Raw genomic sequence first — 12,344 nt, 5'->3', positions numbered from 1 at the left:
CAAGGTTGTACTCTTTTCATCTGAAACTGTATCTTTAACTAACCAAGCCGTACAAGTCAAAAACTAATGAGTGGACCCACAAAGTCATTATACATGAAGATTACAAAAAGGAAAGGTCAAGGAAATTGTCACCCCATTAAAGGGAATGCCCTAGCTGGGATTTGGGAACCAACTCACAACTTTCTAGTTATAGTTGATGAATCAGTGTTCCAACCTCTTGCTAACTAATGCTAAAGGGAGAAATTAACAAGCATACAAATAAAAAACCAAAGACACTGTCCTTTGGAGTATGGGAAAACATTTAGAAACTACTAGAAGAAACCTTTTTTTTAAAATACTACTACGTCAATATCCCCATAACTAAAGATGTGAAATCACCTCAAACGTAAAATTACATGGATCAGAGATTGCTATTTTCCTTTTAGTTTTCACAAATAAACAACTCAATATAAAACTCTATAAAACTATAGCCAGCTGAAAAGAAATCATTTTTAAAATGACTGGCTTTCTGACAATTACCTTATTTGGAATAAGTCAGCTGCTACTAGGGTTTCATGAACATAGAAATTTAAAATGTGTACGAACAGTCATCCTGGACTCTGGAAAGTTGGAGCTTTTTCTTTATGTGCTTTACAATTTACATTGAAGACCCCAAATAAACAGTTTCTTTTCATGGTAGAGCGTTTCCTAAGCACTAATGACCCCAGATGTTTTCATAACCACTGGGGAGTTCTAACAGGTGGTGGTATGAAATCCAATTCCTTAGATTTGATTTTCTCTGGACCAAGAATTCTCAAAAAGAATGACATAGCTCCAATGGCTTGAAAACTGGTACTGGGAAGAGAGTAGAACAAAGACATTACTCTTTTTATGCATAAATTACAGATATGCGTACAAAATATAAACAGTATATTTCCCAAGGGAAGGGCGATTTGGGGAAAAAAAGTCTACAAATATTTGTTAAAGGTGTGATAATGATATAAAGGTTGATAACACTGCCCTAGGCAGAATGTAGTAATATATAGTTAAGCTTTCTCAGAAAATATGGTCATTTGTGTTAGCATACCATGGGAAAGGAATCATCACAGATCATATAGTTTATGGCTTATCATAAGACATTATACTATTGTGTAGTATACACTTTAAAAACGCTCTATTAAAAGGCTAGATTACCTCTATAACAAGTGTTTAAAAGTTATACTGCATCTTAAAATAGCAAAATATGAGCTATATATCTTCTGCTCTTAAAAACATGTCCTACTTTAGGCAATCTAGACTTCCCATTTTAGACTTCATATATTTTGTTTTTCTTTTGTCCCAGAAGTTCCAAAATAATGTGGTAAAGTAATAGCTGACTACATTTATGTTCGTTTATCATTTTATATATATAGTTAACCAGTTACTTGCCTACAAAAAGCTTGTTTATTATCATTAAGTACCTGATTGTAACCAATTCTCAATCATAATAGGGGAAATTTCACGTACAAATTATTCTAAATCGCAAATGTTACAATGAAAATACAAACTAGGGGCAATCATCTTATTCCAATGATAATACAAACAATAGTTTTACAATTAACATTAATTATTAATTATGGTTTGTTTTATTTCTAAAAGTAACTTTAGAATAACTACATCTTTTGTGTAAACGTACTGACAAAGATGTTCAAATAAGTAAGAAAGTATACCTGAGTTTCCTTTTTCTCTTAACACAATACTGTCTTCTGCCTGCTTTTCAGTGGAGGTAGTAATGAAAAACAAAACAGACTGAAAGAGATATAACTTAAAAACAAAGATAAAATTCTAACTGTATCAAGGGTAATTAAATTTTAGGAATTGGGGGTACCAAGAATCTGAACTCTCTTCCTCCTATTTATAGAGAGGAAAAGATAAAAAGAGAGGTGCCTGATGAAGAAAGCAGAGATAGCAAATCCCCCTAACCTGAAAATATCTCCTTCACATATTCTAATAACTCCCCAGAAACATCAGTGATTTAATGATCTTACAAATACATTCTCAGAAAAAAATTATCAGAAAGACTTAACTTACAGTACCTTATATTAAAAGATACACAAATACTAAGCTCCGTCAATGAAGACGTTATGATGTACTGGGGCCCACAAGATACACTACACACACATAGACAAAAGCAAAGGTGGTAAGACACGAAGACTTACTTCATGGGTAGATAGAGGCTAGATAAAGTATTACCAGACTTGGGGAAAATTATGCTACATTTCAAGGAGTCCTCTTGAAGGATGATTGGGGAATCCCAAAGAAGCTGATAGAAAGCATATATAAAAGAGCATGTTTGGGGAACATGCCCAGTTTTGATGAAGCAGAACGTATATGACAGAGAACAGGTGAAAATAACATGAATAAACAGAATCTGAATAAATGAGCAACAGAAAAATAACAGAATCTGAATGACAGATATTATTCAGTAGACCAAGGAAAATGTCATGATCACAGTTGCATTTTTGTAAATATTTGTTAAATATTAAGTATCTATAGCGTCTTGGTGATATAAAGGAGAACAGGAATAATGGTTCTTGACCTTTTGAGGTGGGGGTGGGTGGAAGGTGTGCCAGTCCCGCTTCTGTTTGCCTTGGAATCTATTCTTTACCCTTTTCCTGCTCTGCACTATGACAGGAAACCTGAGCCCACGCAGGCAACGTTTCCTAGGCTCCAGGTCAGCTGGCTTCTGGCTGGGTTCAATAAATGGGAAGCTCCAGTGTGAGACTGGAAGAAGCCACACTATTTTTCTCCCATGCTCTCTCTGCCTTAATCTCCTCTAGGACTACTGCTCCCTCTCCAGACAAACCTACTACCTTCCATCTTCCACACAGTGAACCCAGCCTCTGGGTTGCCTCGTTTCTCCTCTCCTCCTGTTTTAGTGGCTTCCAGCTGTTGCTACCCTCTGAGTTGGCTCACTTAAGCCGCTGGTCTTCTTACCTTTTATATTGACAGTGTAACCCACTCCTTCATTAAATCCCTCCATGTTAAATACTCAGATTGGTTTCAGTTTTCCTGAATGGATGCTGACTCATGCAGAAAGGAACAAACCTATTTAGGAATCTAAAGAAAGTTCTGGATGCTTCACCCATAAAAATGCCCCACCTGCACATAAACCTTTACAGTTTTGGGGGATCCTAAAACTATGGAAGCCTGTCCATTAATCCCAGATTAAGAATACTGAATTGGACAAAAATGTTGCGTAAGTTTCAGGTAGGGAAGATAAAAAAGTTCTAGAGGGAAGTGATGGTGATAGTTACAGAACAATGTGAATGTAAGTAAATGCAAATAAACTTGATTCCACAGAACTGTACACTTAAAAATCACTAAAATGGTTCAATTTTGTGTATATTTTCCAAAGAAAAAGTAAGTAAACACACAGCTACAATAGAACATGCTAAGGGAATAACAGAAGTAATGTGCAATGCTGTGGGAACATTTAAGGAGAAAGTACTAATTATAATACCTGCTGGAAGAGGTTTCGGCGATTACATTTCACCCGAACCTTAAATATCAGTGTACTAGGAAGACAGGGAGTGAAACACTGCAGGCAGAGGAAACAGAACATACAGGAATATTAGGAGAAACTGTAAGTAGTTTGGTATGCCTGGAGCATGGGGCAGATGCTGAGAAGTTGAGATCAAGCAGGAGAGGCAAAAGAAGGATCAGCTCTACACGAAACTTTGGTTTTTATCAGTATGCCATACAAACTGGTGGCCCAGAGGCAGTAAACAACACTTGGCCGGTGCAATATTTAAAGACATTCCAGCAAGACTAAAGAGCTGGCTGTAGCTGAGTAGCAAGAGCTATTTAAGTGGAGCAGTGAGGTACAAAAATCAGTGCAGTGCGTTGAAGAAGGTAAGTGAGGAAGCAGAGCAACTGCGTAGTTTTTTCATTGTTCTTTGAATAAATTTATCTTGTGAAAGGGTGACAGAGCATTAGATAGAATGTGAGGTGGGGTGCAGAAAATGGTGTGTGTGTGTGTGTGTGTGTGTAATGGTAAAAAAAACCTAATTATGTGAACTCTGAAGGGAGAACTTACTTCTCTCTATTCTCAGCATTTGTCAGTGTCTGGAACATACCAGCACCCAAAGATTTGCTGAAAGAACCTTATGACGAACAGGGGCCAATGACAGAGAAGGGCTGAAGATGCGGCAGGAGAAGAATCGTGAGCGAATAATAAAATGAATATTTTAAGCCATTAAGTTTTGGAATTGCAAATCTTTACCTGAATTTCAAGATATATAATGTTAAATGAAAAAAGTAAGAGCAGTGAGTGTGCAGACACTTCTTTCTTATTCTCTTGCACAATGTTAAATTTTTGGTAAGCACAATTGTTTCAACTTTTAAGAATAGGAGGTGTAGTGTAAATGCTTTAGGCAGATTTTGTAACAGAAAATAGGATGAATTGCAAGACTATTGAAAAGCCATGACCAAAGTCCAAAAGAGAAGTAGGATAGGTGGCAATCAAAATGGAATCTGAATGACAAAGAACTAGTTTGGGATAAGAACAATGACTCTGGAGTTTTTACCCACTGAAAAAAAGAAAAGCAGCTGATCTTGGAGAATAAAGACTCACAAGTTGGTGTGAATTATTCCGGTTAGAAAATCGTATTGCTTTTGCCCTCCCTGATACATATTGGCAGTATCTGGAGACATTTTTCTTTGTCAAAACTGGGTGGTGGTGGGGAGTGGGGTCCTCCTGGCATCTAAGGCATGGAGGCCACGGATGTGCTGCTACACATCCCACAGTGCACAGGAGAGTTCCCCATAAACAATTATCCGGCCCCAGGTGTCAGTAGTGCCCAGGCTGACAAACCCCGCTGAAGACTGGTTAGTGACGCCCGTCTGGCTCACCAAACTGCCAAAACCCCCAAATTCTTAAGCAAACACTGCATGAATGAAAAGAAGTACGTCAACGTTATCACGAACTTGATCAAAGTCGACTTTGGACTGGTTTTCGTGTAAGCCTAACAAATGTAACGATTACAAGACAGTGTTTTCTCACAGATGTAGATGGAGGTTACCTGTTGATACTCGAGTCTGACACGCTGGGCAAAAAGATTAGGCAAACATTACCAAAATGTGAGTTGGAACTGAAGCCATTAAACTAGCTTTTCCGAAAAACGGATAGTGGAACCACTACCCTCTAACATTTCCTTTCAAAATGTGTCTATTCAGAGCCCAAGCACCAACACCACTTCTTCGGACAGGGCTGAGTATTTAGAAAAGAAACAAGACGATGGGTTTTCCTCACAATAAAACGACGGTAGGAATGGCTGTGGATACTACAGGAGGTTTCATCCCAGATGTTGACCAGTTCCTCTCAGGGGTATTTAGTGCATATGACGTCTGTCAAGCATCGGCTCGCGTTTTGAGTTTTCCGCGGCACTCGTTCCCCGCAGTACAAATTCTCTTTATTCTTCGAGGGGACAAACCACAAAACCTGTGTCTCACACAAGACTCCACACCCGGACAACTGGTCCGAGGAACTAACAACCCTCCTGACGTGGAGGAAAAACTAACCGGGACCAGACATTTTCACTGGAAGGAGTTTCCCGTGTAATTTCTTGCGGATCAAAACAGGACATGCGGCTGTTTTAATCTGCAACTGGCATTTCAAACCTCTACACTGGACGACGTATTGCGGGGCGGCATGGAGAGGGAGCAACACCCCATTCGCCCCCGACTCCTAGTTCTAAGGGCGAGTTGTGAGAAGGGCGTCAGGAAGGTCTTTCTCCAAAGCCGGGTGAAGGAGGAAGTCCTTCTATTTTTCCTATTTTGGTCCCAGCCCTGACAAGGGAAGGTGCGCCCGAGACTGAAAACCACACAGCCCGTCCGTCACGTAGACACCTCTCCTTCCAGGGTCCCAACGAAGTGCGGAGGCCTGCCTGGCCCTCCGAATCCGGGCCTCAGGTGTTCCACGCCGAGCTTCTCCAGTGCTCTCCTTCCCACGCAGCCTCCGAGGAGACGAGCATCCACACACAAAGAGGCTCACACTGCCCGAGCCTCCGGCTGAAGAAGAGTCACCGCCAGGCTGAAGTTGTAGGCGGGGAGGCGAAAGCCCAACGCTTCCCCACCCTGGGAAAACCTTTGGCCCCAAAGGTCCTTCCGTCCCGCTTAGCTGCTCCAATATCCCTCTCTCCCGCGTCCGAACTTACCCAATACCAGCCGGGCTACGTCCGAAGGTAACAACATGATCCAAACCGCAGAAGGAACCGCAATAGGAGACAAGACTCAGGTAAAAGCCAACACAGCGACAGCTCCTGCGCCGCATCTCCCGGTTCCCGTGGCGGCACTGAACCCGCGGCAATTTGTCCCGCCTCTTTCCCTTCACGCCAGCCAATCGCTTCCGCGGGAGACAGAAAGGCGCCGAAATGAAACCCGCCTCCGTGCTCCTTGGAACTGTCGTCATTTCCGCCCTCATCTTTGGAGGGGTGGGGCTGAAAGGGGCAAGGAGGTGGGGTGCCTGCCCGGGAACTCGAGCCCGAGGACGAGCTGCGAACGCGAGGGCGCACGCCATTGGTGGGCGAGGCGCAGGCGTGTTTCCTCCGCCGAGTCCAATGTTTTGAGGAAGCGAGTGCTTGGAACCCAGAGCCAGGGATGCTGGCGCGCATGGGCAAACGGTGTGCCGGCGCTGGGTCAGCCTTCTGGCTTCCTCCCGAGCCGGGTGCTGCGCGGGCACGCCAACTTTGAACCGGAAGCGGGAATTGTGCGTGGATAGCGGGCTGCGGCAGTTGTGGCTGCGGGCAGAGGCGAGGGCAGCGGCGATTTGCACCGCAACCACCGCCGCTTCGAGACGTTGCACTTTGGCTGTCGTGGAGTCCAGCGGTAGGCGCACAGAAGCAGTGCTTTTGGGGAATTCAGTCCTATCCGAGCCTTTCTAGCCCCTGGACACCCAATCTCACGCACTCCTCTAGAGCGGCCTTTGACTCCTCTCTACACCTGATCTTTCCCGGTCCCTAGTCTCATCGCTGTCTCCTGCCCTCTCTCCGAGCCCCTAGCGGATTTAGCCTTGAACCTTGTCCTAAATGCCCTGAATTGAACCCTCCTACGAGTCCTCCTACGAGTCCAGGTTTAACTAGATGACTGATCCTTTTCCCCCCTCTCGTTATTAGTGGTTTTAATCAACGAGCATCTGTGGAGGCGTAAACTGCTGTCGCGTGGTTTAAGAACACGGGCTCTGCAGTCACACTGCCAGAGCTCGAATTCTGTCAGCTGTGACTTGGCTGTACTATCTTCCTGGTGACAATTCTTGCCTGTGGTGACCATTGTAGAACGTTCGCTGCTGTTTTTACCAGGTACAAATCAGTAAAAAGACTAACAATTCAGGATGATAATGTGATAGAAGAGAACTGTGATAGTAGAGGGGTGAACTCAGCCTGGGAGAATCAATTCTTTAGTATATTCAGGAATGAAGGTGCCTACCTTTATGGTTCTTTGGGTGTTGCTAAAGTGTTTTCATTGGTTAGAATCCCAATTTTATTTTCCTTATTGATTCAATCACGGAGACTGTAGATTGAACAAAAAGGGGGAAGAATCATGTATAAAACCATAAGGAATGGAAAAATAAAAATAACCTGTCCTCAAGTATACAATCAAATGAAAAAGACTATCAAATAACATCCTGTAATCTACCGCAAAGTAAAGGAGGGTGTCATAAGGATGAGCAGGGGTCAGAAGGACCAATGAATACAAATGGAGAAAAGAATTCGAGCTACCTGTCGATGAAATTGGTAGTCTTACTCTGTAGTTTGCTTCAATTTAAATGTCATGTTTCTTAGAAAAGGTCCCAGAACAATAACATAAATTGTACGTTTTATCCTTTCAATTCACACAAAGCACACATTTGCATGTTGAAGCTTTGTTTTGATATGTTCTGAGAAAATCTCATTTAAATCTGGAAATGTTAAGAAAAATCATTGTGCCTTTGATCACAATATGCCTCTAGTTGTACATTTAGATCTAATTATATATTAATAGCATAGTCTGAAATAATTTTATGTATGTATTTTTTTACAGACCATGAGCTGTTTTCTGAAATAATGAACCATGAGTCTAGCACTTAATGATCTGCTTATTTGCTGTCGGCAACTAGAACATGATAGAGCTACAGAACGAAGGGTAGTGAATTACTTAAATTCAATCTTGCTTTGAAGCATGCGTGTGGTTGCTAACCATTATTATGTTTTCATTTTCAGAAAGAAGTTGAGAAATTTAAGCGCCTTATTCGGGATCCTGAAACCGTTCAACATTTAGATAGGCATTCAGATTCCAAACAAGGGAAATACTTAAATTGGGATGCTGTTTTTAGGTATTCCATTCTAATTTTTTTTTTCATTTTTTATTTGTTGTGATTTTTTGTGTGTGTGTGTGTGTTTTTAGGTTCTTATTTGTCTTTGCTCCCTATATAACATTGTGCTTTACATATGAAGATAGTGCTTAATATTTATCTGAAACGTAATTTTTAAAAGGTGTTTATATAGACAGTAATTTTAAGTCATTTGTTCAATAAAATGCCTTAGGCATGTCTTACTCAAGATTAGAGAATTCCTTTCATATCAGTTAGTTCATAAGACTTTATTTTAAATGAGAGAATAAAGTTGTAAGTGCTTTATTATTACTTTGATGTCTTTAAATATTGCTCTAAATAACTGCCAGATGTTAAATTATAATAAAACATTAAAAGGAATTTTAGAATAATTTCATATGAGAGCAATTTAAAAAACAAACAGAGCTCAGGCATTGGATTGGACTGTCAAATAGAATCGATACATTTTTACATTAAGCCAGTTTTTAACAATGAAGTCCATTTATAACTAGAAATAGGTTGGAAGACTTAGGAAAGATGAATAAAATATTTTAAATTAGTGTAGAATACTTAGTAACTTGAAACAGCATATGCAGTCAAAAGGAAGTATGAGTATTGTTCCTGAGAATTTAGAACAGATAATCTATTTTATTTTTTTACCTCTTATTTGGTACTAGATTGTTACAGATTTCAGTGCTGAAAACATTATAAATGCATGCTTCTTTTCCTCTGGTTCCTTAGTTTATTTCAGATACCACAAATATAGATATTATTTAAAGATGAGTACTATTTTGAATAGGCTGATCAGGTAGGCCAAATATGCACCTGGAACTCCCAATTAATCATGAATGTCTTCTAGGTAGGCTTCATTTAAATGCTAGAAAGGTTACCAGCTGCCTAGGGAAGAGTCGGGTCATGTACAGAATAACAGCAAGAGGTGAGAAAATTAAGAGCCGTTAATAGTACTACAATCTTTTAATGATAAAAGAGAAAGCAGGCAGTAAAACAATAGAAAATCATGGAGGTTGCAGATTAAGAGTTTTGCAGACCAGACTTTAAATTGATACTTGGGGTGTAAGCCTTGAAAAAGAAATTTGATTATTTCGTTTAGCTGATACATTGCTTGAAGCAACATGGTTTAAAAGATGCTCTTTATGATAGCATGAAGGATTTTTTGAAACTATTAATAATTATTTAAGCATTTAATGAGTTTCTGAAATTCTATTTTGTTTTCTTGAAGATTCTTACAAAGATATATTCAGAAAGAAACAGAAAGTCTGAAAACAGCAAAACCAAATGTATCCGCCTCAACACAAGCCACCAGGCAGAAAAGGATGCAAGAAATCAGTAGCTTGGTCAAGTACTTCATCAAATGTGCAAATAAAAGTAGGTGCTGTGTTATGATAAATAATTGGCTTAGTAGGTTATTGTTGCATAAGTTTGGTCTGAATATGGTGAGCTAAAAGTTGAGTGCTAACTCTAATTTCTAGTACATAGAACGGTTTTTAAATAACGGTTTTTTAAAAACCCTATATTTTTAATATAGGGTTTTTATATTAGAGTTAATACATTTCCTTCAAATATTTGGAGGAATTTATGTAAGCATGGAATCTTAGGGTTGAAAGGATTACATAAATTCCTCCTTTATGAGGTCTTATATTAATTTTTGCTCCAGAAGACGCATTAGAGCTTAATATCCGGGTAGGTCTTATTTTCAGGGAAACGGAATTTATGTGGTTTTCACCAGATGTTTATTAACCATCTACTATAGAGCAGTCACTGGGCTAGATGTTGGGATATAGAGATTAATTCCTTTCCTAAGGATGTGATAATATAACATGTTATAGATAAGAAAATGTTATGAGGACTGGTAGAGAGACATGCATAGGTGTTGCAGCGGAGGATAATATGATTGTGCATTTCATCATTGGCCAGAAGCCTAAAATTATGATATAAGCCTTAAGTTGAAATGATTTTCCAGTTATATCCGTGTATACTAATTTATCAGTTTCGGATACTTCTTGATATAACTAGTCTCATCATAAGAAAATTCTAAACTGGAATATATTCAAATACACATAAAGACTTGCAGCGCCCTGCTCATTGCTTACAACAAAAATGTTCTGTATGATTTTAAGATTGTTAACGTTGAAATACAAAATTTTGGCTGCGACATCAATATGGTTTGCTCAAAATAAGAATTTTTAAATGTGCTTTTGTTGCCTTCAAGAATATATCCATTAATGCTGAATTTTTCAGAACCTCTAGTAAATAAAACTGTAAAAATTACAACTTTAAATACATGTGTGCTATAAATTCTGTTATAGGACTTGGAAGTAATTTTTTCTTTTCATAGTAAATATCCTTATAATCTTTTTTTCAATCCTCGGTATAATCTTATGTTATTTAATTCTTTATAAAAATTACCAAGTAACTTTGGATCATTTTAGATCTAATGCCAGAAATTGTGAATTACTAAGGATAGAATGAATGATTGTTTTGCTATATATTCGTACAGGTGTTGGTAAACTTTTTGGTAAAGGGACCAGATAGTAAATGTTTTTGACTTTGTAGGCTACGTAAGTTTCTATCTCAACTACTCAACACTGCTTTTTTAGCCTGTAAGTAGACATAGACAATACATAAATGAATGGATATGGCTGTGGTCTAGTTAAGCTTTATTTCCAAACACACGTGGCTTGCAGAACTATGCCCATGGGCATAGTTTGGTAATCCGTGCTATGTGAGAAGGAGGTCAGTTAATAGTAATTTATCAAATGATATTATTTGTATAGTTGCCATTTCTTAATTAATTTTCCAAAGATTTACATATTTTTATTTATTTGTTTATGTTTAAATAGGAGCACCCAGGCTAAAATGTCAAGAACTCTTGAATTATGTCATGGACACAGTGAAAGATTCATCTAACGGCGCCATTTATGGAGCTGATTGTAGCAACATATTGCTTAAGGACATTCTTTCAGTGAGAAAATACTGGTGTGAAATATCTCAGCAACAGTGGCTAGGTATGTTTTAAAGTTTGTTCTTAGTGAATTTTTCCCTGTGAAATGATATTTTACCAAAAGAGCAGTTGGAGTCTATTTGTATCCCTAAACTGTATCACAGTTTAACAGTACTTTAGTAAAATTAAATGGTTACAGAATCTGACTCTAAATTTACATTTATTACATATTTCTTAAGTTATTGTCACCGATAATATGTGTTAGGTGCTTACTATCTGGAATTACAGAATTGAAAGATGCCATCCACTACCCTCAAGGACTTGACAGTCTAGGGGGCAGAAAACAACCATGCATTATGATGCGTTATGATACAGACATGCGTGGGTGCAGTGGCTTCACAGATCAGTGACACCTAAAGTCAACCATGATTAAAGCAGAGAGAAGAAAACCAAGCGAGAGTTGTATCATAAAAGTGAAAGCAAGAGAATTTCAAGTTGGAAGGGGTGTGACATTTTAAGTGTTGTACAAATGATAAGACACAAAAGTTTCCGTTGGATTAGTCAGTGAGCAGGTCACTGGTAAGGTAATGGAAACCAAAAGTGTTAGAATAGGATATTTAGGACACAGTGGGTTCTGTATAGGACCTATTGGATATAGGATCCAGTGACTTACTAGATAAGTAGAATTGGGTGCCAGGGAGGACTCTAGTGTTGTTGACAATTTGCATGTGAGAGGTACTGAGAGACCACAAAGGAAGTTACGGTCAGAGACTGAAATATTTGAGTTTATTAATTTTGAAGGTAGAACATTTCTGGGTCTGAATGGGTTTGATGGGTGCCAGGAAGGCTTCTAGTGTTGTTGACAGTTTGTTAGGTGAGAGTTACTGAGAGACCACAAAGGAAGTTAATGGTCAGAGAGTGAAACATTTGAGTTTATTGATTTCAAAGGAGGAGAATTTCTGGGTCTAAATGGGTTTAATGGGTGAAAACGGGATTTTGCTGTAACAAGGTGATTTAAGCCAGATGTCCAAGTCTTCTAATAAAACCACCTCTGAC

At 39.0% G+C, this 12,344-nt stretch overlaps 2 protein-coding genes across 9 annotated transcripts in view; one reads left to right on the top strand and one right to left on the bottom strand.

Annotated features, from left to right (window-relative positions):
* NPAT (nuclear protein, coactivator of histone transcription) overlaps positions 1-6,336 on the bottom strand; it is a 47,514-nt gene extending 41,178 nt beyond the window's left edge. For all 5 annotated transcript variants that reach the window (XM_081063915.1, XM_081063916.1, XM_081063917.1 and 2 more), the window contains exon 1: positions 6,177-6,336. In XM_081063915.1, the coding sequence (XP_080920041.1) occupies positions 6,177-6,213 (37 nt within the window). In that variant the 5' untranslated portion in view covers positions 6,214-6,336. The remainder of the gene's footprint in view (positions 1-6,176) is intronic.
* Positions 6,337-6,498: 162 nt separating this feature from the next.
* ATM (ATM serine/threonine kinase) overlaps positions 6,499-12,344 on the top strand; it is a 122,049-nt gene continuing 116,203 nt past the window's right edge. For all 4 annotated transcript variants that reach the window (XM_081062955.1, XM_081062954.1, XM_081062956.1 and 1 more), the window contains exons 1-6: positions 6,499-6,846; positions 7,134-7,316; positions 8,038-8,139; positions 8,217-8,329; positions 9,567-9,712; positions 11,188-11,352. In XM_081062955.1, coding sequence (XP_080919081.1) covers positions 8,068-8,139; positions 8,217-8,329; positions 9,567-9,712; positions 11,188-11,352 — 496 coding nt within the window. In that variant the 5' untranslated portion in view covers positions 6,499-6,846; positions 7,134-7,316; positions 8,038-8,067. The remainder of the gene's footprint in view (positions 6,847-7,133; positions 7,317-8,037; positions 8,140-8,216; positions 8,330-9,566; positions 9,713-11,187; positions 11,353-12,344) is intronic.

Source organism: Rhinolophus hipposideros (genome assembly GCF_964194185.1).
Source record: "Rhinolophus hipposideros genome assembly, chromosome: 10".
NCBI lineage: Eukaryota > Metazoa > Chordata > Mammalia > Chiroptera > Rhinolophidae > Rhinolophus > Rhinolophus hipposideros.
The sequence above is the reverse complement of the archived record's forward strand: the minus strand, read 5'-3'. Positions and strand labels throughout refer to the sequence as shown.